Below are 27,843 nucleotides of genomic sequence, written 5' to 3'. Positions count from 1 at the left end.
CTCAGCTTAGGAATTGAGAAAACGGTACCAAAAAGATGCTCTGAAGCTTTAACTAGGAGACAAATATCCTCGATTACTATTTTCCTCACTCGCTGTGACTGACTCAACAACGGTGCTTACATGCACACATGTGACACGCACACACACTCTGTATCATATTTGCCAACGAAAATCATGCAGACCTGCAGTCTAGGTAAAGATGTATGTCTCATGTAGTTCTTATTCTGCAGCCATCCTCTGTCAGTCACGCCTTTCATATGGGGTTTTCTTTCCAGACAGAGCAGCACACAGACAAAATGTATTGAAAACAATCTAGTTCTACTTTTAAGCACTTCTTTCTAAGGCCTTTTTTTTTATTTGTTTGTTTGAAATTACCATTATGTGATATACAAAATTTTCACTTTAATCAATGGGAAAAAATGTGAGCAAATTTCCTTAAGAAATAAAAGTATCTTTATTGATTTAGAAGCAATGTTGGGCAAACAGACAGGCAAATATCTGAGAAGAGATATCGTACATCAACTAGCACTTTAAACATTTGAAGAAAAAACATGAAAAGTACTTACATGGACCAGTTGTTTATACAAATGCTAAAGCATGGAAAAACATTCCAAACCAAATAGAGTATTACCATCAAGGCGCAAAACCAGAAAAACAAAACAAAACAAAAATACAAAAGATACAAAGAGTATGTGTCTCTAAGAAATAATAGTGTAAATAGCAGTACATAAACTGGCCCATGTAAAATACAAAAATATTCATTGAAGTCAGGTCTTTCTATAAAACAGTGCTTTGGAGGTATTTTAATGTGAATCCGATATATAATCTAAATGTAAAAACTTTTAGAAACATTAACAGCATTAAGCCAGTGCCACCCACTTGTGCCAATTAGTCTTTTAAAAAAAACTATTTTGTTGATTCATGACAACTGTCTCTAATACCTATGTTCTTAAAAGCATAATCCTTTCTTTTAAGATTAACAAGCTTATGCTAAAACAGTTTAAATGGAAAATAGTTAAAAAATCAGATTTGTTTTATTTCTAGCAAGTGTTTTAAGCTGGTCATGCATTTCCCTGTTGCTCTAGGAGACGGTTAGTCAGGAGTATGATTCTGTAAGATTTTCAGGCTAAGTGGACAGTAAGTTAAAGTGACACATCTCTCACTCCTATAGAACTCAAAAGACAGTTACAGACATACACATGCTAACATGCAATTGCCTTTATATGTATGCAAATGTACTACATATTCAACATAAGCATTTTGAAATCCAGACAGTTCATTTTTGGGTGAATGAAAGGCATATGATCTGCCCTCCCTAAATAATAAGAACCTTCTGTAAATGGCTACCGGTCAATATTTTAAGAAATTGTTTGCTGGGTCATACCAATATGTATGTATTCATGCATGCATATATGTATGAAAGATCTCCTAGAAGCTGCAAGGAATACATGATGTATTAACTATCTGGCTGAAATAATTTGCTCCCTCATGTAAGCATTAGGTGATGCACAGCAAATGAACAACTGGTGCCATTTCTGAGTACAAAACTGAATACAAAAGCACCACAATGGACAGTAACAGTATAAGTTTTGATTACCACAGAACCATTTAAAAATGAAGCCAAATTAGTAAATGCTGTAGCAGTCAATGCGAACTGGAAATGAAGAATGTGTTGTTAATGGACTAAGGCAAGACCATGACTTTTCGGATTAGGTGCAAGCTATTTTGAGTGTAAGTGCACTTCGTTATCTAGGTTCTAAGACATATTGACATTTCTTCTTGGAGAAAAAAGGAAAGAACAAAGCACATTACCACCAACAAGGAAGACTGGAAGGTTCAAGAGAAATCTGCATTCATCTTAGTGCTGCATGTAGAGGCCAATTTCTGGGTACAAAGCACTAATGCCTTCATTTGGCACTGCCTAGCAATTATCTCTAAAGCACCTAAAAACAGATTGAAATGCCCAGTTGGAATTGCCTTGTGTCTTGCAATTTAAAAGATTGAAATATCCAGTTTTTTTTTTAAAAAAAAAAGTTTAAATAAAAAGATTAACATCTATTCTAAAATTTAAAAAGCTTTTGTGTTTTTGTCTTTTCAGCCACATTAAATACAAATGTATTCAAAAAGCATGAGAAAAGAATTGTACTGGTAAGAGCATGATACTGCTGGGCTCTGCTCAAATCTACTGATATCTCTTTCATAGGTCACATATAGAGCAATGCCAAAGTAGCTAAGTCAACCTGCAAACAAAAGTCACAAACGATGCAAAAGGAGCAAGTACAAATTCTGGAGATCATGTTGTCCAAAGTCAACCTCATGCAGGCAGAGAAATCTCTGCTCTCTTTCCTACACTGTCCATTCTTGTCAAAATTTAAGTCAAACGCTGCAGCACAAATTGCAGCTAGTGAGACAGAACCTGCAGTTCAGGTAATTCTGTACATGTCTTTTGCTATAGAAGTTTTAAACTCCTTGGTCAGGGAAACCAAAATCACACGACTCCTTGGTAGTTGATAATATTTGGGATTCTTTTGTTTAAATTTGAAATCTACCATACCACCCAATCTAAGAGCAGGACTGTAAGTCATTGTACCTTCAATAATATTGCATATGGGAAGAACTTGTACTTGCTTTATTATTTTGTAACAGAGATCACATGTGGATTAGTGTTACAGAGTCTGATATCCAGCATAACTCTTTCTTCTGCCAATTAGGTAAGCAATCACTATAACAATAATCAAGCCTGAAAGACCAGCACCAACTATAATTGGTATTAGAATGGTGTCATCATCCAGCGAACACTCCTGGGCTGTAGGTGAGAAAAAGTGTGTAACAAATAATGAGTATAATCAAAAAGAAATGTCCCAAAGTAAAAGATGTTGATTCAAAAGTCAGAAATTCTTCTAAATTTCAACTAACAAAGGCAGGCATATATTTTTATGATAAAGTATAGAAAGTGGTGACCAGTTAAACCTAAAACCCTAAAGTGTATTTGTCTTTCATTTGTGAGTACATAAAAATATTCCTATGTGTGGATAATGTAGACTCATTTATAGCTCTACTTAAAACCACATATCATGTGATATACACACACTGTGTTATACTTCTAAGATGGTAAAACGACTTAGCATAACCTTTGAGTGGGAGAATATATCTCTGGGGAGATAGAGAACACCAGGGTTATCACTGGACTGAACAATTGTTGGCTCTGGAATTCTTAACAATGGGGGGGGGGGTCAAAACTCCAGCCAATGGTCCAAACCTGGCCGAAGAGCTAAAAATAACCTATAATTTTAAATGACTGGAAAAGAAGACAGTCTTTTGTGAGACATGAGAGTTGCATGAAATTCGAATTTTCATGTCCCTAAAGTTTTACTGGAATGTAGCCACAATCAGCTGTATGAATTGCCTAGGGCAGTTTCCAAACCCCAATGGCAGAGCTGAATAGTTGTGACACACATCGCATGACCTCAAAGCTTGAGAGAGCAGTTTACAGACTTTTTCTCAAAAAGCTTGTATGTCCCTGGCTAAAAATAAGTTGATTTGGGTGGGTGGAAGAATTAAGAAACTAGGACCCCTTACTAATTTGAGTGTGTTTACTACGTGTTTTATCAATCTGGCTCAGAATAGGAGGCCAGGGGGGCTATTTTTTCTATTTATAGCAAGTAGTCTGAACTAATAATATCCAATCAACACTCTCCAACCTGACTGCAATTCTATTTCCTCCCTGAATACACTTAAGTATTACCTGGGTGTTATATTTATAGTTACGCACAACCAAGAACCTAGTTCCATAAATAGATCATGCATTCAATATCGGTATTAAATGTTATATATCTCTCTGGCACCGAAACGTTCAAATTAGGCAAAGAGCATAGCTCATCTGGGGCCATTGCCAACTAGATAAACAGACCTGAACTGAAAATAATACTGCGGTGGATTTTAAATTCTAAATACAAAACCTCAAATTAGGATAGTGTAGGGGAGCTAGATGATGACTTAGAAAATAAATCTATTTACAGGATCAAAATAATTAAAGTAATAGACAAAATAAACACAGGAAGAAATTGGATTCTGTTTTGGTTTTTTTGAAGCTGGATCTCACACACACCAGGCTAGCTTCAAACTGACTACATAGCCAAGGATGACCTTGACCTCCAGATACCTGTGCTTTGACTACCTGAGTACTGATGGTCGCCACTCCTGGCAAGGAAAAGGAGTCTTGAAATTTTTAAGCTGTGATTAACCTTTCTTCCCCCAAGAATGGGAGGGTACAGGGCTTGTGTCTTTGGGCCGCAAGCGAGACCACTAGGCTTTTGGTACCCACTGCAAAGGCCGCTGAATAGTCCACAGCACATACGCTTTAATCACAGCTTCTCCAGTTACTTATCGACCTCCAGATTAAGTGTTTGAAAGGATGGGGATGACTGGAATAGCTCTGCTCAGCAAAGATCTGCTCCACAAAGCCCCAATTTTAAGTAATTGGCTTAAAAGCATAAGTCACTTAAGGAATTTGCTGTACTTTCTTTCAGTCATGCAAAATTTAATCTGCAATACCAAAAACATCTTTCTCATATTCACACAAATACAATATAATTAACCCCACATGAGGAATTCATTAAAAACTTGATAAAGGCCATCATTAGCCCAGAGCAGGTCTTCAAAAAAAGCCTTATTTGAATTAAGACTTGCTTTAAGAACTGTATATCATTTTGGCTAGCAAGACTAGAATTCATGGGATGTGAGACCTACCTACCACTCTTTATCTTGTGTCTTAAGCAAATCAAACCAAACTGTTTTCATTTGGGTATAAAAATGTTTCCCAAGAGGATGGTCTCAAGAAGGCAGATGTAAGGTACTTAAAGCTGTTGCTCCAAGTGTTGCCCCCACCCAAATTCAACCTTAGGTGAGCACCTGTTTTTGTTTTTAAGCCAGGGCTTCTCTTTGTAGCCCTGGCTGTCCTGCAACTCACTCTGTAGACCAGGCTGGCCTCTAACTCAGATATTCACCTGCCTCTGCCTCCTGAGTGCTAGGATTAAGGGTGTGCCACCACAACTGGCTGCACCTGTTTCTTAAAAAGGACCCTTAAATACTTTAAATGATTTTCAGATTTTAAAAAATTACATCTATTTTGAGCAAATGAAGCTAGAGGCTTCCAGGCTGTGAGAGCTCTCTATAAGAATCAAGAAAGGAATTCATAGTTCTCTATGTTCATGTACAGACTCAGAGGAAAGGCCACCATAGAGTGATAGAGGAACATAGTAAATAAAGTTCGCTTGACTCTTACCTGTGGAATACTTTCCTTTTGTCACATTAAAAGGCTGCACCTTTAGGTTAAAGGTGTTTATCTGAAATGTTGTAGACACGGATATCACCTGTTCTTTGTTGCACATGTAAGAACTTCCCAGAGGGGCATCCCAGAAGCTAAGGTTGTTATTTGCGACACTGAAAACTGCAGGAAAAAGAACAGGCAAGTTAACTACTTAATCTATCAACAAAAGAAAAATCAGACAGTCGTTAGGGTTGTGTCTCGTGTGTGTGCGCGCGTATGTCTGTGTGTGTCTGTGTAGATGCGCCTGGACCTGCATGTGTATAAGCATGCAGTGATAGCCAGATGGCATCCTTCAGTGGACAAAGGGCCTTTCACAGGCTTATGGTTTGCCAAGTAAGCTGGCCAGCAAGCTCCCGGGATCCACCTGTCTCTGCCTAACTAGCATTGAACGCCCAAGTGCACACCACTGCACACACTTTCTTTTTTAAAAAAAAAAAAATTTATTTATTTATTATGTATACAATATTCTGTCTGTATGTATGTCTGCAGGCCAGAAGAGGGCACCAGACCTCATTCTAGATGGTTGTGAGCCACCATGTGGTTGCCGGGAATTGAACTCAGGACCTTTGGAAGAGCAGGCAATGCTCTTAACCTCTGAGCCATCTCTCCAGCCCTGCACACACTTTCTTTTACTTGGGTTTTGTGTTTACAAGCTCTTGAACAACTAAGCTATCTCCCTAGCACTTTCTTGAGGGTTTTCACTAGAACACAGCAATTTTACCATCACTCAGTTCAATAGCAACTCTTGCCATCACTGAGTTCACTTAACTTGTTTGTTGTATTTTCTTTGGTTTCTGAAACAGGATCTCACTATATAGCCCAGAGTGACCTAGGGTTCACTATGCATCCCAGACTGTCCTCAAACTTATGATCCTGTCTCTGCTTTCCAAGGCTGCAGTTCCAGGAATGCACCATCACATCCACTTCTCCCTAATCTTTCTGTAAATGGTTCTGTAGTCTAGAATCCAGTTGTTTCCTTAACAATTATCCATCATACTTTGAAAAGATGACCCTGCAAGGGAGATGATTTTGCAAGGGATAGTATACTATAGAGTTCTATATTAGATTTTAAGTTGTGATCAAGAAATACTTTTTATATAACATCTTCTATTTCATAAGACATATCTTGCCATTATTTCCACTCCTTCCACAAAACCCACACTCCTCTCCCCCAGGCCAGTGCTGTGCTTACCTGAGCCATTAGCCAAAAGCATGCTGACATTCACTTCCTTCAGATAGAATCGGTTTTCACTCTTCTGTTTGAAAAAGAGCTTCCAGTTAATCACAGCTGACTAAAGAAACAGTCAATAAATATCTTCAGAATAGCAATGTAGTACTGTTATACAGACGAGGAAACCATGAGACATCAGCCAGCAGTATAAACTACAATTTAAATCTTCTCACTAATTGTAACAAAACTATTTTCCAATCCATTTCATTTCTAAACTCTTTGATCATGACATTCAAGCATTCCTGAATACAGGATGATTCATCTCTCTTATCTTCTTGTCACTTGCTGAGTCCATACTAGCCTAGGTCACAATGTGACTTTTTTTTTTTTTTTTTTTTTTTTTTGGAGACAGGGTTTCTCTGTGTAGTCCTGGCTATCCTGTAAGTCCAAGACTGGACTTGAACTCTATTTTCTGAGTTCTGGGCTTAAAAGCATGTGCCACCATGCCAGGCTGGCTGCCCTTCTTTCAGATTCTCCAGTTCTGTTCCTTTATTTTTTATGTATTCATTCATTTTTTAGTGTTTGGTTTTGTCCTTTTGTTTTTTCTTTCCACTGCTTACTAATCCTTGGAGGCCCAAATCTCCCACAAAGAATTGTTGATCCCGGCTAACAGCACAGAATTTTACAGCCCACCTAGAATGCCATACTCAAGACTCTCTGGGAGCTAAGGCCTGGCCATATGCACCACACTGGGGTATGTCCTGTCCAATGACATGTCAGCAAGTCATATCAGTGTTCCCTGCTGGCCACTCGGTTCTAGCTCTGAACCTGTTACTGGATTTCAAACCAGATCTTGGCTTCTGAATGTAACCTCAGCATGCCCTGTCCCTTCCATATTTACTGAGAGCTGGGCCTTGACACTGCTTGCTCTGTTCCCTTATTTTCATTACTATTATCTATTTTCTCACTATATTGATTTTTAATCCTATTACATTTGCATTTTATTTTTGTTTTCTAACCTTTGTGGTTTGGGGCTGGAACCCAGAGCTTACTGCATGTAATACGCATGTCTTACTCAATTAAGGACATCATCAGGCCAATGTTTACCTACTAAAATGCTTATTGCATTTACTTATTTTACCTGTGCGTATGTGTATGCATGAATTCATAGCATGGCATGTGTGGAGGTCAGAGGACAACTCATGGCACTTGGATCTCTCCCTCCACCATGTTGGTTCTGGGATGAAACTCAAGATATCATTAGACTTGGCAGCAAGTGTCTTTACCCACTGACCCACCTTGCCCCAGTTTTTATTTTTATTTACTCATTTGTTTTTGTAAGACAGGGTCTATTATATATCCTCTAGCTGTCCTGGAACTCACTATGGAGGCCAGACTAGCCTCAAACTCACAGATCCCCCTGAATCTGCCTCCCAAGTGCTGGGTAGTTTCATTTTTTTTAATTAACATATATCTTACTTTTACTTTGAGACAGTGACTTGCTGTGTAGCCTTGGAAAGGCTGAAACTTATTATGGAAACCAGGCTGGCTTCAACTCAGTAATATCCCTGTCTCTGCCTCCCAAGTGCTGGATCAAAGGCTTGCACTACCACATCCCACTAATTATATTAATTATATGTATTTTTTGAGATAAGGTTTCTCTACATATCCAGGGCTGTCCTGGAACTCACTCTGTAAACCAGGCTAGCCTGGAACTCACAGACATCTCCTGCCTCTGCCTCCCAAGTGCTAGGATTAAAGGTGTGCACCACTACACCCAACAATTATATGTATTAATGGGGCTCGATGTCATATTCTGACACATGCCTACAGTGTGTACTAATCAAATAAGGGTAACTGGCATTCCCTTCACCTTAGAATTAGAACTGTTAATGTTTTCTGTTTTGTTGCTTCTTTCAAGATTTATTTAATATGTATACAGTGCTCTGTTGGCATGTATACCTGCAGGCCAAAAGAGAGCACCAGATCTCATTACAGATGGTTGTGAGCCACCATTTGGTTGCTGGGAATTGAACTAAGGTCCTGTGGAAGAGCAGCCAGTGCTCTTAACCTCTGAGTCATCTCCCCAGACCTGAACTGTTAATGTTTGAAGCTTTGAGGTCCCCTCTTCTAGATCTCCATAATATAAAATAGGATACTCTGAGCTAGTCATCCCATTGTGGTGTGAATCCTATCCAGTATCCCTCTACCCAGCCCCGCCTCCCCATCTGTATCTTTCTGAAACATTCAACTGATCAACCAGCCATTCCAAGAATATAAGTGCTTAGTATACACACAGTAACATATCTAAGCACTCCATGGAACTAACAAGTTGAAACAGGTTTGTATCTTGCCCTCCTACTGCTTGTCATCTGCCAAAAAACATAAAGTGAAGGGCTTGCTTAGAATTTATGAGCCCTGGAGTTCTGCTCCCCACACCAACCCCACTGGCCCCTGGACTTGAAAGAAAAGATATACAAATAAACTAACCCTGTTAGATAAAGAAAATTGACAGGAAGAAATTATTTCCAATGAGGGAAGATGCAAAAGTCATGCCAGCTGAGGAGGGATGGTGGATTTGGGGTGGGCAAATGGACAAAGACTATATTTGAGAAGGCAATAAATACATAAGCAAAGAAAGGTAATCAATCAGAATAAGCACTATCACACACTTGAGAATTAAGTGCCAACCATTGTTCTTTTTGTATGTGAGATAGTGGAGATTAATCCTATCATTCTACACACGTGGGGCAAGCATCCTGACACCAAGCTATATGTCCCCAGCAATTATATTTGCTATTTTGAGACACGGTCTAAGTTGCCCAGACTAGCACTGAAATCACATAGCACAGTCTTGCCTTGAATTTGCAATCCTCTTATCTTAGCCTCCCAAGTAGCTGGGAGTATAATGCCTATGCCACCAGCCCTGGCTCCAACACCTCTATACTCCTGATGCCATTATTGTGGCCATTATTGAAGATGAGTCATTCAAGCACAGAGTTGCTAAGTGACCTCCCCCACTGCTGCCAATTAGTAATCATTGGGCTGGAATGTAAACCCAAAGTCTGGCTACAAATATATGGACTGGATACTGCTGTGCTCAGGCTTCACAAGCTATGCCTGAAAGTCAGAGTGAAGGAAGGCCTGCTGGGAATATTATTTTAACGTGTGTTACTTTTGTTTATGTTGCATTTGCTTAACTCTGTGAAGCTGTGATATTTGCCTATCTAGAACACCTGATGGTCTAATAAAGATCTGAACAGCCAAACAGCAAGGCAGGAGAAAGGATAGGCAGCTCTGGCAGGCAGAGTATATACAGAAGGAGAACACTGGCCAGGTATGGTGACACACGCCTTTAATTCCAGCACTAAAGAGGTAGAAGCAGGCAGATCTCAGTAAGTTTGAGGCCACATGGTCTACAGAGGGAGTTAAGGGACAGGTTCTAAAGCTACACAGAGAAACTCTATCTTGAAGAGAGAGGGGGAGGAAGGGAGAAGGAGGGAGGAGGGAGGGAGGGAGAACTGGAAGAAGGGGCTCTGGAAAAGTTGGAGGACATCAGGGGTCAGCTACTCAGCTACACAGCAATCCATGGAGTAGGAATAAGATTTACAGAAGTAAGAGAACAGGAAAGCTAAGAGGCAAAAAATAAACAGGATAATTAATGAGTTGAGGAAATCAGGCAAGAAACAAGACAAGCTAAGGCTGGGCATTCATAACTAAGAATATGCCTCCATTTGTGGTTCATTTGGGAGCTGGGTGACAGGCCCCACAAGAGAGTCCAAAGAGCTTAACACCATACCACTACTACTACAAAGGCCTGTGTTGTACGAGGAGGGTGGCCCTTTGTTCCAGCAGCCCGGCTAGCCTACACCCAAAATAATCACACAGAAACTGTATTCATTTAAGCACTGCCTGGCCCATTAGCTCTAACTTCTTATTGGCTAACTCTCACATCCTGATTTAACCCATTTTTAATAATCTGTATTTACCACGAGGTCATGGCTTACTGGAAAAGATTCAGCATGTCTGACCTGGTATCTCCATGATGGCTCTCTGACTGCTTTCTTTCCAGTATTCAGTTCTGTCTACTCTGCCTAAGTTTTGCCCTATCAAAAGTCCAAGGCAGTTTCTTTATTCAACCAATGAAAGCAACACATAGACAGAAGGACCTCCTACACCAGGCCTGTCCTTTCTGTATTGAAGAGCCCAGTGAAATGAGATACTGACATTTGTTCTTGGGTGTTATTTTTTGAGACCGTGCCTACTGTCCAGTTAGCCTTGGACTCTTAATCCTCCTGCTTCACTATAGGTAGATGTATACCACCTTGCCTTGCCTTTTTTTGGGGGGGTTTTCAAGACAGAGTTTCTCTGTGGCTTTGCAGCCTCTCCTGGAATTAGCTCTTGTAGACCAGGCTGGTCTCCAACTCACAGAGATACACCTGCCCCTGCCTCCTGATTAAATCTCTGCTGGGATTAAAGGTATCACTGCCCTACTGATAGCTACTTCTTATATATCAGATACTGAGACTCTATCCCCATCCCTACATATATAGTAATATGAATTGAAAGAAAAAGTGGGTTTTTATACAATTATATGACAGTACTGCTTGAGAATGGTGGTGTGGCTCCCCCATCTTCCCTCGCCCATAACCATCTCCTATTCTTCATTCCCATTTGCTACTATTGCACACATACATCCACCAATCACATAAAATTAAGACTAGTAATTGCTTCTGAGATGTTAGAAATTAAGGTCAACTACTAACGGATGCTAGCAAGTAGAACAGGTATGCCTAACTGCTCAGAGTTCAGCTCTTGACATAAGCATGAGCAACAAAAGTCTGAATGCTAGCACTATAGGGGATCCTGATTTAATGAGTCAATGTATGCACTTAACACAGAGCCTGTATATAACAAAAGAATTGTCCCTCACATTCTCAGAGGATTAACACCAGGCTGTATCATTCCCCAAATTACTTAAAATCCTTAAATATAAATGCTATGTAAAAGGAAAATAGTGTAGGGGTCTGGAGAGATGTGTCAGTGGTTAAGAGCACTGACTGCTCTTCCAGATGAACCCTGATTCAATTCCCAGCACCCACATGGCAGCTAACATCTGACTGTGACTCCAGTTCCTGGGAACCCAACACCCATGGCAAAACACCAATGCATATTAAAATAAAAATAAATTAAAAAAATAACTCCCAAAAGTTATCTTATGACCTACACACACACACACACACACACACACACACCCTGAAGCATGTACAAATGAGAGGAATGGGGACCAAACACAGGGTCTTGAGCATTCTAAGCAAGGGTGTCTGCCACCAATCTTGAACCCCAGACCTTTTTACTTAATATTGATTCAAGGTTGGTTTAATCTGTGTATGCAGGACCTAGAGAAACAAGAGCTGACTATGCTCATTAATGCTAGCTATTACTAATACAGACACTATTATAAAAATCTTAATGAAGACAGAGATGGTTCAGCAGTTGGGAGCAGTGGCTGCTCTACCAGGACCCAGGTTCAATTCCCACCACCCACATGGGGACTTGCAGCAGTTTGAGGCTTTCGTTCCAGGGGATCTGACACCCTCACACAGATATATATGCAGGCAAAACACCAATAATAAATATAACAAAATAAAATAAATAAAAAATAAAAATAATAATAAATTTAACTTTTTAAAAAGGAATCCTAAACTGGAAGGTAGTGCCACATGCCTTTAACCTTAGCACTCAGGAGGGCAGAGGCAGGTGGATCATTGTGAGTTCAAGGACAGTTTGATCTAAGAGTTCCAGGCCAGCCAAAGCTACACAAAGAAACCCTGTCTCAAAAAAAAACTAATTACATATGGAATATTTATAGTTAGGTTTTTTATGTCAGTTCATTCTTGCTCCTAAATTGAAGTATTCATAATGGCAAAATGTCAACATTCTTTGATTATTAATACATGAGGCCAGCACATAGACAACTAAACTGACTCAGAGACAAACAGGAATAAGTTAGCTTTACTTTATAGTTGGTGTTATAAGGGAAAACAGCCAAATGTCCCCCACACATACACCTACCACTGTTTAGACTTTCGGGTGTACTTTTCAGAGAAAGAACTTAACTTTAGAAAACAGTTGGCACTCACCACAGCGAAGATAAAGTCAAGATACTTAATTTGGCTGTTGTTCAGTCTGAGTTGAGCAGTTTGAGGATGACAGCTGCCAGTGAAGTTAGTTGTAGTGGGGTTGATGTTAAAAATGAAAGGCACCTTCAGGAGAATAAGCAGAAAGAAGGTATGATTAACTAAAAGTCCATAGCACAGCCTTATACTCTGATAAAACCAACTTCAATGCACAACAAAAACTCCTTTGTTTCAATACTTGAATTCATGGTGTCTTACTTTCAAGAAAACTTGGCACAAGTCCTCAAGCTATGACTCACTCAACTTCAACAACAATAACAAGAGGGAAGTTTCCTCAGTAATGAGCCAAATAAACACATTTTTACAGAGCACAAGAGCCATCTGTCTCGCATGTTTCAATCACAGGATCTTGAAAACGGAATTTGTTCAATGGTACTCCCCCTGGTGCCCCACTGAGGTACTGCAACCAAATGAGTACTTGCGCATCTATCTGGGCTCTGACTCATCAAATAGCTTCGTTCCGGCACATCAACCTACAGTGTGGTTCAAAGAAAAGGGTGAAAGAGCTTTGGTTTTATTTTTATTGTTTGGTGGTGTTGGGATAGAACCCAGGGTCTTGTGCATGTTTTGCAAGTGCCCCACCATGCAACTGTATCTTTATCTATCCACATTACCAACTGAACTATGTATGCTGGGCTACTGAAGGCTGATGGAATGCTTGAAGAAGTCTTTTAAATCGGCAGCTTTTCTACTGGTCAAGATGCCTTGAGGGTGTCATTAACTCTTCATGGTTGTAGTGGCATCTGAATTGTTATTTCAATAAATAAAGAGCGGCAGAAGATCTGAGAGTAAAACAGTCCCACTGGTCAGCCTTACAGACCAGGCTATGGTAACACACACCTTTAATCTCAGTAGTCATAATGACACACCGCTTTAATCTCAGTAGCCACACTAGTTGCCACAGAAACTGAGCGGTGCAGGCCTTTAATGACAGTGGTGCGCACCCTTAATCCCAGCCCTAGAGAGGAAGACCGCTCTCAATGCAGTCTCCCTCTGAGATTCTAGGAGGCAGGATGGCCATTTTCTGACTGAGGGGGAGGTAAGAGCCAGTGGCTGGCTGTTTGGCTTTCCACATCTTCAGGTTGAATCCCAATTTCAGACCTTGAGTTTTTATTAATCATGCTTCACATGGTTATAGCTATTCCAAACTAATCAAAACTCAAATCTGCATTTAAACTTAAATGATTCTAATAACAGCGCTGAAGTGCGTGGTAAGGGCTATACATTACTTGTGATGAAATTTTTTTTGCTTTTAAGAACAAGCCTACCTTCTCCTCAGTGATGTTCAGCTGAAGCCCCATGGTAGCCAGCAGACAGGTAGTATTGCCATTAGTAACAGAATAGTTTCCAACCTTTGGAGTTGGAGTGGGTGTTGGAGTGGGTGTCGCAGTAGGAGATGGCACAGTAGTGTGAATGACGGGCACTACAGTGGTGACAGATATGTCTTCCTCACACACGTATTCTAAAACAAAGGATAACACGAGCTATAGTGGTCATCTTGCTTTACTAGGCCAGAGGAGAGCAAACTACTGAGAGTTAGTTTCTCACAGTCTACAGTGTTAGTTCAAGCATATGAAGACCTTGGTGGTATATTTTTAAAGTGGATGGAGCAGAATTCTTAAACTACTGTTTCATATACAGATAATTTCTTGTGACTTTTGGCCAGAGTAGACACACTCAGAACACATGAAAAGGTTGTAGCTACTCAAGTGTGGCCACATACTCTTCTTTTTCCGGCTCATAAAGGTCTTTGTTTCAAAGAACTTCACCTGCCTCTGATGAGAAATTCATAGCATGTTTGAAAATACCCCACCCCCAGCTAAAATGTCCTTTTCCCTCCAACATACAACCACTGTGAGGAAGGATACTACTTACTTTAAAAAAAAGAGTTTGTAAATCATTTAAGGATTTAAATACAAAGGAATCTTTTATTTCCATTACCCCTACAGCAGGTCACAGGCATTTAAATCCTCCTTAGGAATGTTAGTAGTTTTCTAAATTATTCATTAGAATATGAAATTATCACATTTCTATTAAAAGGCATATAAAACTGTTTTAAAATCAACTTCTAAAAAGTCAAGGTTAGAACACAGAAATCTAATTTCTAAACTTTGGGCACAGAACTGCTAAGAGTACATGGCCAATTATTTGAAGATTTGATCAATGGTCAGGTTTTATAACCTGAAAACATCATAGAAAGTATTTTTTAAAGACTATTTCAAGGGCTAGTTAAATGGCTCTATCTGTTCTTCCAGAGGTCCTGAGTTCGAGTCCCAGAACCCACATGGTGGCTCACCACTGTCTGTCACTCCACTTCCAGGAGATCAGACACCAGGCATGTATACTATGCACAGACATACATGCAGGCAAAACATCCATAAAAATTAAAAAACATCAAAAATGACCATTCCAGAGTCAGGCATGGTGGTATACATCTCTAATGCAAGCAGTCTAAGAAAGAGGAAGAAGCAGGTAGATCTCTAGGAGTTGGAGGTTAGCCTGGTCTCTATGAGTTCTAAGTCCTGTCTCAAAAACCAGCTAAGGCTGAGGCTAGAGATATACCTCAGCTGGGAAAGTTTGCTCTCTAAGTCTGAGAGCTGAGATAATAGCAGAACTCCTGTAGAAATCTAAGCATGGAGGCATATGCTTGCAATACTGGTAGCTCTCCACAACTCACTGAACAGCCAGCCTAACCTACTCAGGACTATTTTCCAGGCCAGTGAGGGACCCTATGTCAAAAACCCATGTGGAGTAGACCTGAGAAACTACACCCAAGGTTGACTCCTGGCCACCAGAGTGCATGCTCTCCCACTCCCTCCCCACACACACACACTACACCCCCCCACACACACATGCCATCCCTTGTGTATCATAAACTTGCAGCTGAAATTACGAGTAAAAACCGGTGCGGGAGAATTGTCTGTATTCTGTCAATCACGTTATAAATAAACACTGATTGGCCAGGCAGGAAATATAGGTGGGAAAACCAGACAGGAAGTAAAAATGATGTAATGAGAACAGGAGAATTCTGGGAAGGAGGAAGTTGATTCCTCCCACTCCTGCCCAGATCACCAAAGCAGCAGGATTTGATCTGCCTCACTGAAAAAGGTACTGAGCCACATGGCTAACATAGATCAGAAAAATGGGTTAATCAAAATGTGAGAGTTAGCCAGTGAGAGGCTAGAGCTAATGGGCCAGTCAGCTTTATAACTTATAGAGATCTCTGTATGATTTATTTTGGGGCTTGCCTACTGTGGGGTACCAGGTGGGACAAAAACCCCAACAACTAGCAGGACCCCTCATGTTACAAAGAACGACTATCACTTTTAAGTCGGGCATGCATGGTGACCATACCTTTAGTCTCAGGAGGCAGAGGTGGGAAGATCTCTGAGTTGGAGGCCAGCCTGGAATAACAGCATGAGTTCCAGGACAGCCAGGACTACAGAGAAACCCTGTCTTAAAAAAAAAAAAAAGAAGAAGAAGAATTTCTATCATACTGAAAATATTTAGACTGTGCCTTTAAGAAATGTTCTCAGATGATGCCCTCAATGAATGCTACCTGAAAATAAGAGTCATATAATATAAATCCATACTTTAGGACTCACCATTTTTACTCACTGTGCCATTTTGAACAAAAGCCTGTACATGAATATCCCAGTAGTGCTGGACCACAGAACTCACATTGAGAGTTAATAAACTATTGCACCTAAAGATGTCATTCAATGGAATTCTGAATCTCTGAGAACTTTCAACAGCAACACTTCCTATAAAACAAAATTAACAATGGCATTTACAGGAAGACATAAGAAACTGTTAAAATGTTTATACTAACATACAAGTGTAGGTTTTCTTTTCTTCTAGGCCTCCCCACCCCATACCAAAAGTGATAAAATGTGGGGCATGTTGACAGGAATGACAAGTTCACTGTCACTTACACTGTAGAGAGCAGGGAAGACCATAAGGGTTAAGAATGAAAGCAGTAAGACTGGAGGAGATAGTTCAGTGGTTAAGAGCACTGGCAGAGGCAGGCAGATTTCTGTGAGTTCAAGGCCAGCCTTGTCTACAAAGCAAATTCCAAAACAGTTAGGGCTTTTAAGCACTGGCAGCTATTCCAGAGGTACAGAGTTCCATTCTCTGCACCAACACAAAGGCTCACAACTGCCTGATTCCAGTTTCATGTGATCTGCCACCCTCTTCTCACCTCTGTAGGCAGCAGGCACACATATGATGTTCAGCCATACATGCAGGTTTTCTACTTTGTCTGCTACTGTTGTCATTAGTTTGGGTGCATGTGCATTCATTTGCAAGCTGGTTATAAAGACATGTGGGGAGGTCAGAGGATGAACCACAGGAGATGGTTCTCTCCTATCACGGGGTCAACACTCAGGGTGTCAGACTTGCGCAGCACGGACTTGTATACACGAAGTCATCTAGACAGCCCCACATCAGTTTTTCTCATACAATACATTTTCTTCACGTTTTCCTTCTCCCAACTCTTCCCTGTCCCTCCCCACCTTCTTCATGTTCCTCCCTCTCCCTATTTCCTCTCTCTCAAAACAAGCAAGAACACAACAATAAAAACTGAAATATGGCCGGGCACGCCTTTAATCCCAGCACTCGGGAGGCAGAGGCAGGTGGATCTCTGTGAGTTCGAGACCAGCCTGGTCTACAAGAGCTAGTTCCAGGACAGGCTCCAAAACCACAGAGAAACCCTGTCTCGGAAAAAAAAAAAAAACTGAAACAAATAAAATATAGTAAGATAAAAAAGTGTCAAAAAGTCCACAAAGAAATACACAAACAAAATAGGAGTCCATTTTTTTTTTTTTTTGCAGGTACCAATTACAGATAGCTTCTTGGTTAGAAATGGGGCTTAAAAGAGGAAATAAAGCCTAATTTATTTTAAGAGCTGTAAGAAATATGCAGCAATAGGCAGAAAAAAACCCTAACTTTTAAGTGACAGGGGAAAGGACAATGGGCTGCTTAGGTGAAGAGTGAGAGTGGAAGGGAAGGGGCTGCCAACACTAACACAGTGAGTGAGTGATGAGCAGAAGGGAAAGCAAAGGTCAAATTAAAGATAGGGCTTAGAGACCATATGAAAGGAAGAGCGCTGAGAATGGAGTTCAGTGGTTAGAGTGCTGGCCTACAGGTACACCAGAAGGCCCAGGTTCAATACTCAGTAAACTGCACAATGAGGTGGTAGAGCCACACAGGCCAGTACTGAAATCCCTGGCACTCCAGCACTAGAAGCTGGAAGACTGACTTCAGGCTCATGTGTGGTTTCAGCTGGCTAGTGGCCCATCCAGGCAACATTAGAAATGACAGATCTTCCTTTCTCTTGGGCTACTGAGATGGCTCAGCGACTTGGTGCACAGCCTAGTGACCTTCGCTTAATTCTTAAGGCCTACACAAAGACGAGAGAACTGACTCCACAAAGTAGTTCTCGGACCTCTACATAACATGCCACAGCACACACATTCACATATGCACACATAACAGTGATGATAATAATCATAATTTCTCAAAGAAAAGATAGAGTTGGATTAAACACAGATTTTTGTAATAAATATCCTTGTGCTACTTTCCACAAGCATGCTGCATCAACTGTAACTTATTTATGAACTTTTTTCCTAGATGTAATTTAAAGATGATTCCAACCGGGCAACAGTGGCAACTGTTGTGCCTTTAATCCCAGCACTCAGGAGGCAGAAGCAGGCAAATCTGAGTTCAAGGCCAGCGAGTTCCAGGACAGGATAGCCAGGGCTGTTTACACAGAGAAACCTTATTTTGAAACTCTGTCTCAAAGAAACAAAAAAATGAATGAATGAATGAATGAATGAGAAAGAAAAATAAAGATGATTCCATCTCAGGAAATCTTTAGGTAAAAGAAATTTTTACTATGCCACTGTGAACAGACTTTTCACTGTAATGCCTATAGTCAAACTGCAAAATACTGAGATCATGCAGATCTAAATGGTTTAGTGTCTTAGAGAAGCAGAAAAGAAAGTATTAATTGTTAGTATTCAGGCATCTGCCCTGGCCTGCCCTTGGGGTCCTGACAGGGTACGTCCTCAGCTGCAGCCACTAAGAGCACCTCCTGTGCACATTTACTATGTTCCCTTTTAAAAGGGCCCTGCACACTTCCCATCTCTCTCTCTCTCTATCTATCTCTCTCTCTCTCTCTCTCTCTCTCTCTCTCTCTCTCCTTCTCTCTCTCCTCTTCTCTCCCGCCACTCCTGTTTCCAAAGTCCGATCTCCCTCTTCCTTCCCCCTTTTCCCCCAATAGAAAAACCCCTTCACCTGAACTCTGTCGCAAGGCATCTTTCTCTCACATGCAGCATTTTTAATTCACAACATTGGTTCCCTGACCGAGAGTCAAATTCTGGTCCTCTGCAAGAGCAGCAAACACTCTTAACCACCTAGCTACTTTCTGTGCCTCTCCATCATATAACAAGGTAGCCACTTAATGCTGTCTTGGCACCCCCTAATGGACAGATGAGGTTTGAGCGTTTTTTGAATTTAAATTTGTTTTCCTAAAATTGTCTCCTTGTTATCAAAAAGGAACAGATGTGAACTTGCTATATAAAGACAGACCTCAAAAACAATGAAAGGGAAACCAGGCATGGTGGTGCACGCCTTTACTTCCAGAACTCAGGAAACAAGAGGCAGATGGATCTCTCTATATGTGAGGCCAGCCTAGTCTACATAGTTGACTTCCAGGCAAATGAGAACTACTTAGTTTGCCCCTGTTTCAAAAACAAATAAATCAAACAAGCAAAAATACAATGATAGGGAAAAACAAGTTCTAAATATATTAGGGTTATACTAAACTATATAAAATTACAACTATTATTCATGAACATCGATAATATACATACATACAGGAATGCTACACCCTAAAGTTGAAAGGCTAGTTGTTTCTTGCAGGCAGGAAGGAAAGGGGAGCTGAGGAGTACCTTAAATGTATCTGTAAAGTTTTATTTCTTTCAAATAATGAAGCAGACAATTTAAAATTACATCTACTAGGCCAGGCACACTCCTTTAATCCCAGCACCCAGGAAGCAGATGCAGACAGATCTCTGTGAACTGGAGACCAACCTGGTCTACAAAGAGAGTTCCAGAACACCTAGGACTATACAGTAAGACTCTGTCTAAAATAAAAAAATTAATCCTGAGTAATGGATCTCAGTAGGTCTGCTATATTAGTCTGTACCTTTTTTGTATTTTAATCATGAAAACATTTTTAAATAGCAGTTTCAAAGTTACTTCAATTATTAAATGCCTAAAAATTAGTATTTCAAAATATTAAATTATTTCAAAGGCAATTCTCTAAAGTGCATATAAGGAAAGTATTTTAAATTCCAGATAATTTTTGATAAATACAGAAGATAGTCATAGAAAAATTCATTAAGCACTTGTTTAAAATAAAACAAAGAAGGGGGTTAGCATGTCAGTGGTTTTATCTAATGTGTCAGACTAAAGCCATCCTCCTTTAACGGTTGCCCACGTAGTTGGGACATGCGTTGCATCATCTCCTGATTATTAAAACAGCCTCTGAAGCTGGCTTCTCTGCTTGTAGTCTCCTCACTTCCAAATTAATCCAGCAGTATATATTCTCTACAAACCATTCCCTCTGCTATGCTTGTATCGTTTTCTGGCTTAGGAAAACCTGCCACAGTTTCCCTAGTGCCTATCCCATCATGCTAAAGACCCTTTCTTGGCTTCCCAGGCCCCTATAATGAGGCCCACTGCACTGAGCCAACATCTTTGCGGAATTCCTGTTACACATACAGACAGCGTGGATTGTAGTCAGGCAACTCTCCAATGGCCACTGTGTATCCTCTGCTTCCCTCTGGTGGAAACATCCTGCTCACATTTTTCCACTTACATTCTATCACTCGCCACCGCAACTCAGGACCCATTTCTCCACCAAGCTCTTTCACTCCTCCATCATAAACTGGCCTCTCTTTCTGTTTCCAATCTCTCTTCTCTCTCTGCTCCTCATCAGGGCTACTAGTGAGAACACTCCGAAAGCAGGCATTCAGTCCAGGGATCCACAGATGCGATTGTGAAATGTACATTACATTCTAAATTTCCTGTGTGCTTTGAGAGAGTCTAGAACTGCCCTCACATGCTCAGAAAAGATTTACGAACTCTCTACCCACTCAAGCAGAAACTAGAAACAGCAACAACAAATTCAGACTGAGCTCAATGTTCTCCCTATCAATTGGGAGCACAATTAGGCTTTGTCTCCCTCAATGATTTCTACACCCCTTGAAAGTCAAGAACAAATCTTATCCTAGTTATTAAAGATAATGCAACCATGCCTCACCCACAGAGATAAATATCTAAAATAGCCAATAAGATCTTGCCTCAGTTATTCTCTCAAATGAAGAGATTAGTCTAATTAAAACTTGGATGTGCACAAGAAAACCCACAGAATCAGTTAACCTGGGTTCATAGGAGCTCACAGAGACTAAACTGACAACTGGGGAGCCTGCATGGGACTGACCTAGGCACTCTGTGCATATGTTATGATTGTGTAGCTTGGTCTTCTTGTGGGACTCCTAACAGTGGGAGCAGGGACGGTCTCTGGCTTTTTTGCCTGCTTTGGAGATCCTTTCCTCCTACAGGATTGCCCCATCCAGCCTTAACAGAAGAGCAGGTGCCTAGTCTCACTGCAACTTAGTATGCCATGGCTGGCTAATAGCCACAAGAGGTCCCCCTTTTCTGAAGAGAAACAGAGGAGAAGGTTTGGAGGTGGGGAGACTGGGAGGAAAGAAGTAGAGGACACCTGCGGTTGGGATATAAAAAAATTAATTTAAAAAACCTGGGTTTGATTTTCAAGTCTCTGTCTGTGCTAGCTCTCGTTTAACATGAAACTCATTCACTTCTGAGTCTTTTGGGGCAGGGTTCAATACAGGCTTTCTCTGTGTAGCCCTAGCTACCCTGGAACTTGCTCTGCAGACCAGGCTGGTTAAACTCCGAGATCCACTTGCCTCTGCCTCTTTAGTGCTGGGACTAAAGGTGTGTGCTGCCACCACTCGGCTTACTTCTGAGTCTTTAAAATATGATTTTTCCATCCACAAGTTCAAAGCTATTATGAAACCCCAGATATAGGCACCTGATGTTGATCCGTCAGTGTTCCTGCAGTCAGAATGGAGTCCTATGAGTGACAGGAGCTAACTACTCCAGACACCATATTAATCTAATCTCACTGGAGGGGGCTGAAAGGTGAGAACTGTGTCCCTATCGGGAGCTGAGGACCGGCCCCAGCAATCTCTCAGGGTTCAGAATAGGACTGAGGGGTAAAACAAACTGACTGAGTTAGGCACGTTTTTCCTGCAAGTTTCTTTATTCCTTAGGGGAAGATGAGCATAAGGGCATAAGGCTTAAGGACAAATCATCAGACGTTAGGGTAAGGCAGAAGGGTAAAGGATAAGGCTTAAGTGTGATCTCCACAAAGCCTTCCATTTATATAGGCAGTTAACAATGGTATCAAGCATGCATTTTCAGAGTCATAAGAAAGCAGCGATCTGGCAAGAAGGCACCTTATGTCTCAGAGGGGGTGTGGCTATGAAGTTCCCCAGTGGTTGGGAACACATTCTTGGCAGCTATACTAACCCTCAGGCTTAATTTGCATTAGCATCTGGCTGGCTGAGTTAAAAGGAATCTCTTTTGAGGACCATGCTTTTGACTCCAGCAGGGTGCCCAGGTGAGACTTTTTCTCTCTGAAGCTAGTTTTAGTGACTCGGGCCTTTTTCCTGTATAAACAATTAATTTCCTGGGTTATGATCCTATGTTACTGGAAACCAAGGTGAAGGGTAATTCAGAATATTAGTAGCCTGTTAAGTCAGAGCAGAAGACCAGGAGATGATGCTTTCCTGAGTCTGCTGTTAGAGCAGACATGTTACCTCCTGTATGAGGCTCCTTTCTTATCTGATACTACTGTCAATAAGGAAGGTCTGTGGGGGACTCCTGGCAAAAGCGACCGACTGCAGACAGGTCAGCGTCTTCCTGCTGAAGTACAGTCATGTTTCTCCAGTATTACCACAACGAACAGGGAGATTGTGTCTATACGTTAAAGAATTTTGACCCTATGGGACAACAGACTTGTTCTGCCCATCCTGCTCGGTTCTCCCCTGACGACAAATACTCAAGACACTGAATCACCATCAAGAAACGCTTCAAGGTGCTCATGACCCAGTAACCACGTCCTGTTCTCTGAGAGTTCGTAAATTTCATCTGCTGCCTGCCCCCAGGCCAATTATCAGTAACCAAATGCATCAATCCGTGAGCAGTGTTGCCTTCCCGTGCTGTTTGGAATCCAATCTCAACATGTGATTTAGTCTATCGTAATGGGCACCTCCTTTACAATCTTAACTTTGTTTTTCATGCTTTGAATTAATGCCAGATTAGTAAAGATAGAAAGATTTAAAAAAAAAAAAAAAGAAAGTCTGTGGGGACTATTTTTATATAGATTTTGGCTATGAGAACAGACTTGACTGGATCCTTTTCACCCCTGGCTCTTGTTGTGAGGGGAAGTATCCTGGTGCCCTACAGGAAATGTCAGGTTTCTACACTACTGGGGTACTACGGAAGGGAGAAATGCCGTGATTCCACAAGATTCTACAGAATCAACAGTGACTTATCCAGAGGACAGGTGTAGCTCTGTAAAAATGGGATCTCCGGGTGGAGTGTACGTATACACTTATCACAGATAGTCCAATAGATCGGTCAGCTATACATTTACTGTATAAAGCTTGTGGGCTCACCACATGACCCTAATAAAATCAGTATCATAAACTCAACATGTTTACGATACAGGTGTGCAAACACCCATAACCTCAGTACTCAGGAGTGCTGAGCTAAGACGAGAGTGCATTTTATGTCAGAGACAAATAACTTAAAATCTCCACTATACACACTTAAAAATGTTTTAAGGCACATTTGTTTTAAGAATGACAAGACTGGCCTAATTATCTAAGTTGTTCTTGATCTGATGGTGTCTCAAAATAGCAAATGCTGACCTTAGTTATTTTAACTGTAATCACTATTTTTCTATTTTTATTAAGATTTGTTTGTTTGTTTAATGTACACCGATGTTTTGCCTGTATATATTTTATGTGAGGGTGTTGGATCCCCAAAACTGGAGTTAGACAGTTATGAGCTGTTGTGTGCATGCTGGGAATTGAAGCTGGGTCCTCTGTAAGAGATGCCAGTGCTCTTACGCACCGAGCCATCTCCCCAGCCCTACACTATTTACTTTTCAAGTAAAAGTTCATCTTAATAGTAAAAAGATCTAAGGTATTTCTTCTAATCTCAAATGCCTGGACTTGTATACTTCCAGTAAAGAATTTTCTCATTCATCCAACATTTGCTGAGTTTCTGCTAATGAATAAGTGTATGAACTCTGCAGCTCAGGAAACTTTGCTTCAAGCACTAGCTTTTCACTCAGTCACTAAATTTAGAGCCTTTGGGAAAGTCACCAAGCTTCAATCCCTTTACTTACTTCCCAGGGTTGCTATCAATTGTTCACTCAGTAAAACACTGCATGTGACAATCAGGGTAATTAATGGTAGCGAGTAAGAGACTCCAGCAATGACAGTCACTATCACTTTATACCCAACACTGTTCTATTCATGGAGTTAGGACTGAGATGGGTAGAAGGCTGATTTTTTCATTCTTATTGAGAAGACAGACGAGCACACTAATGATTATTTTGTTTACATTTTTTGTTACTAACAAGAGAATGTAACACAAATCCAACACCTAAGGTTACCTTTATCTACAGCACCAGGAAATGTTGAGTTATCACTAGTGTTGTAGGAAAGCAAGATGCTGTCGATAAAATAATCAGATGCTTCCTTGGTAAAATTCACATTCCAAGAGACAGCGGATCCAAACTGTAGCACTATTTTGGCACTATTCTGGTCATCCCCGCAGCTGCTTCCATTATACGTCACTCTGGGAAGTTCTGAACTGGTTACAGTTTTCTAAAAGACAAAAGAAAAGTTTAGAAGTGGATGAGAAAAAAAAACAGCAGTGAGTCCTACCTCTTTACTTGGAATACTATGAAAACCGTTCTCAAATTCTTTAGTTACACACCAGGTATTTGGACAAGTTCATGTATGTCTAAAGAAAACAGGAAAAAGCACCTGGATGCTCTTTATCTAGCTGTGTGCTAACCTCTGCAGACCTGGAGATGGAATCATGGTCTCCTGCACAACGGGCAACTGTTCTACCACTGAGCGCTTTCCTAGCTTATAGACTGGTTTTTTAAGTGATGCTATAAATAGGGCCTTAACAAAACAAAAATAAGGCAAAGGGGCCAAGAAAAGAAAAACAAAAAGGTAGATAGAGGGCTGGAGAGATGGCTCAGAGGTTAAGAGTATTGACTGCTCTTCCAGAGGTCCTGAGTTCAATTCCCAGCAACCACATGGTGTCTCACAACCATCCGTAAAAAGATCTGGTGCCCTCTTCTGGCATGCAGGAATACATAGGCAAAATATTGTATACATAATTAATTTAAAAAATCTTTAGCCGGGTGGTAGGAGTACACACTTTTAACTCCAGCACTCGAGAGGCAGAGGCAGGTGGACCTCTGTGGTCTATAGCCTGGTCTACAGAGTGCGTTCCAGGACAGGCTCCAAAGCTATAGAACCTCCCCCCCCCCAAAAAAAAAGGTAGACAGAAATAGCAAACTAGTTCTTAGACATTGGGAGCTGGACAGATGGCTCAATGGTTAAGAGCACTGGCTGCTCACCCAGAGGACCCAGGTTGGATTCACAGAATTCACATTGTGGGCTCACAACTGTCTGTTGACTGCAGTTCAGGGGGAGGCAATGACCCTTTCTCTCCTTCTCTGGCACCAGGCATAAGTGGTGCACAAATACACAGAGAAAAAGATTTCTAAACCCACACACCTATACACATTTTTTTTAAAAAAGATCAAAATGTTTTAAAGATGAAAAAAAGAAATTTAAGATTTAATGTTGTATATTACTTCAGAAGTGGTTAAAACTGAAATACCATTAAGTTTCCTCATTGGCATATAACCATCTCCAAGGAAAACTCAAAAAAATTTAATGAATTAGAAGTATCCACTCCAACCTTAAACAGTGTACATTTAAGAGTTTAATAGTTTTAACAAACACAGGCTTTAAGGGTTAGGTCAATTAACATGAAATCATGAAATATTATTTGTACATATCTTTTTTTTGGTTTTTCGATAAAGGGTTTCTCTGTGTAGCTTTGGAGCCTGTCCAGGAACTAGGTCTTGTAGACGAGGCTGGCCTCGAACTCACAGAGATCCTCCTGCCTCTGCCTCCCAAGAGATGGGATTAAAGGCATGTGCCACCAAAGGGTACAAAAGTCTAAATGTAAACCCAGATGTGGTGGCGCACACCCTTAATCTCAGCACTCAAGAGGCAGATGAGGCTAGCTACCCTGGTCCGGAGTTCCAGGACAGAGAAATCCTGTCTCAAACAAAAAAAAAAAAAATTCAAATGTAAATAAATCCCTACTATAAGACTCAAAACAAATATGGGACTGGGAAGTAGGACAATTAACAGAGTGTTTACCTAGTACCACCTAAAGAGACTCTGGGCTCAAACCCTAACACCAAAACAAAAAAACCTTTTTAAGGGACTAGGAAGACTGCTCAGTGGTTAACATCAGTGGCTACTCTTCCAGAGGATTCCCGGCACCCACATGGTAGCTCACCATCATCTGTAATTCTGGCTCCATGGTATTCAATGTCCTCTATTGACCTCTAAGGGCACTATATGAACATGATGCACAGATACCCATTCATGCAAAACACCCATCTACATAAAAAGTAAGTCAATCTCAAAAAAGACAAAAAAGTTTTTTACTTACAAAAGTTTTGTTTGTAGTTTCATAAAATATTGTGAAATTCATCTCCCATTTTGCAAAAAGGCAAGTACCGTTTGAATTTGTCAAATTAAGTTCCAATGCAGAGGATTGAACAGCTCCTAGATTAAAAAAAAATAAATCATACAACATAAGGTAAAAATAAATTCTAGCCACTGCTGAAGTTCAACTCTAAAATAAAACCCATATGGTCAAGTATATGGTGTCCTGGTGGTTACTTTTTTTTTTTTCTTTGATTTTCGAGGCAGGGTTTCTCCGTAGCTTTTTGGTTCCTGTCCTGGAACTAGCTCTTGTAGAGCAGACTGGACTCAAACTCCCAGAGATCCGCCTGCCTCTGCCTCCTGAGTGCTGGGATTAAAGGTGTGTGCCACCACCGCCCGGCTGGTTACTTTCTTTGTAGTTTTGGTTTTGGTTTTTTTGGGGGGCAGGGGGATTCAAGACAGGGTTTCTCTGTGACTTTAGAGCCTGTCATGGAACTAGGTCTTGTAGACCAGGCTGGCCTCGAACTCACAAAGATCCGTCTGTCTCTGCCTCCCAAGTGCTGGGATTAAAGGCGTGAGCACTAGTAATAAAGGTAGCATTTTCTCTTCTGGAAATAAATGTTTACTAGATCCTTGATGCTTAGGTGATGGCAGAAACTGGTGACTTTGATTTCCACATTCACTTGTGCCTTGTCAGGTCACTGTTAGACAACTACAGTTGCCTTCTTGCTGTTCTTGTTTGTTTCTTGCAATGCTGTGGATCAAACCAGGGCTTCACACATTGGCAGGTACTCTACTGAGCTACAACCTTTGCTTCTTTTCGTTTTTGAGGTAACTAGGGTAGGGGGAAGTCTGGAAGGTGGATTAAACTCCTGCTTCTCTAAACCCATTCAGTGAAACCTTCCTACAATAAAGACAGGTCAGATGTCTTAGGCTCTTCTCTGAATTCTGTTGCCAACTATATGACCTAGGGCACATGGAAGTCTTCCCAAATGATGTTATTCTGATGTGATCAGGGTTAGCTCTTGAAGCAACATCTCAAAGGGCTGTTAGAGCCTGGATCCATAAGAAAAGTAAATCTTTACAAATGCAGAGTTCTAATTATTTCTCTTTAAAACTGCACTGATGAACCTTTCACATGGACCTACAATTACTTTCTAAATTCTCAGCCTGCTCCTTCTGCAAATGGAGAAACTTTTCAGGCAGAAATGTTTTGGGACTTTTCATCTAACTTATCTCTCATCTTCTTTTTTTTTTTTTTTTTTTTTT

The 27,843-nt window shown here is 40.7% G+C and overlaps 1 protein-coding gene and 1 pseudogene across 5 annotated transcripts in view; one reads left to right on the top strand and one right to left on the bottom strand.

Moving 5' to 3' along the window:
- Nucleotides 1–27,843, bottom strand: part of Lamp2 (lysosomal associated membrane protein 2) — a 52,335-nt gene that overhangs the window by 10,153 nt on the left and 14,339 nt on the right. For 4 of the 5 annotated variants that reach the window (XM_050132117.1, XM_050132121.1, XM_050132118.1 and 1 more), the window contains exons 2-8: nucleotides 26,579–26,694; nucleotides 24,480–24,693; nucleotides 16,306–16,464; nucleotides 13,969–14,162; nucleotides 12,644–12,766; nucleotides 6,522–6,585; nucleotides 5,285–5,449 (exon numbers count right to left, since the gene is read on the bottom strand). In XM_050132117.1, coding sequence (XP_049988074.1) covers nucleotides 5,285–5,449; nucleotides 6,522–6,585; nucleotides 12,644–12,766; nucleotides 13,969–14,162; nucleotides 16,306–16,464; nucleotides 24,480–24,693; nucleotides 26,579–26,694 — 1,035 coding nt within the window. Of the gene's footprint in view, nucleotides 1–430; nucleotides 2,807–5,284; nucleotides 5,450–6,521; nucleotides 6,586–12,643; nucleotides 12,767–13,968; nucleotides 14,163–16,305; nucleotides 16,465–24,479; nucleotides 24,694–26,578; nucleotides 26,695–27,843 lie in introns of those variants that run through there. The other variant, XM_050132120.1, reaches the window with a different exon arrangement.
- Nucleotides 20,147–22,925, top strand: LOC126494669 (H/ACA ribonucleoprotein complex subunit 3-like; annotated as a pseudogene).

The sequence above is a fragment of the Alexandromys fortis genome, unplaced genomic scaffold (genome assembly GCF_014885135.2).
Source record: "Alexandromys fortis isolate MF-2015 unplaced genomic scaffold, M_Fortis_MF-2015_v1.1 scaffold_391, whole genome shotgun sequence".
In the NCBI taxonomy this organism is placed as follows: domain Eukaryota; kingdom Metazoa; phylum Chordata; class Mammalia; order Rodentia; family Cricetidae; genus Alexandromys; species Alexandromys fortis.
This window is presented reverse-complemented; position numbering and strand designations above follow the sequence as displayed.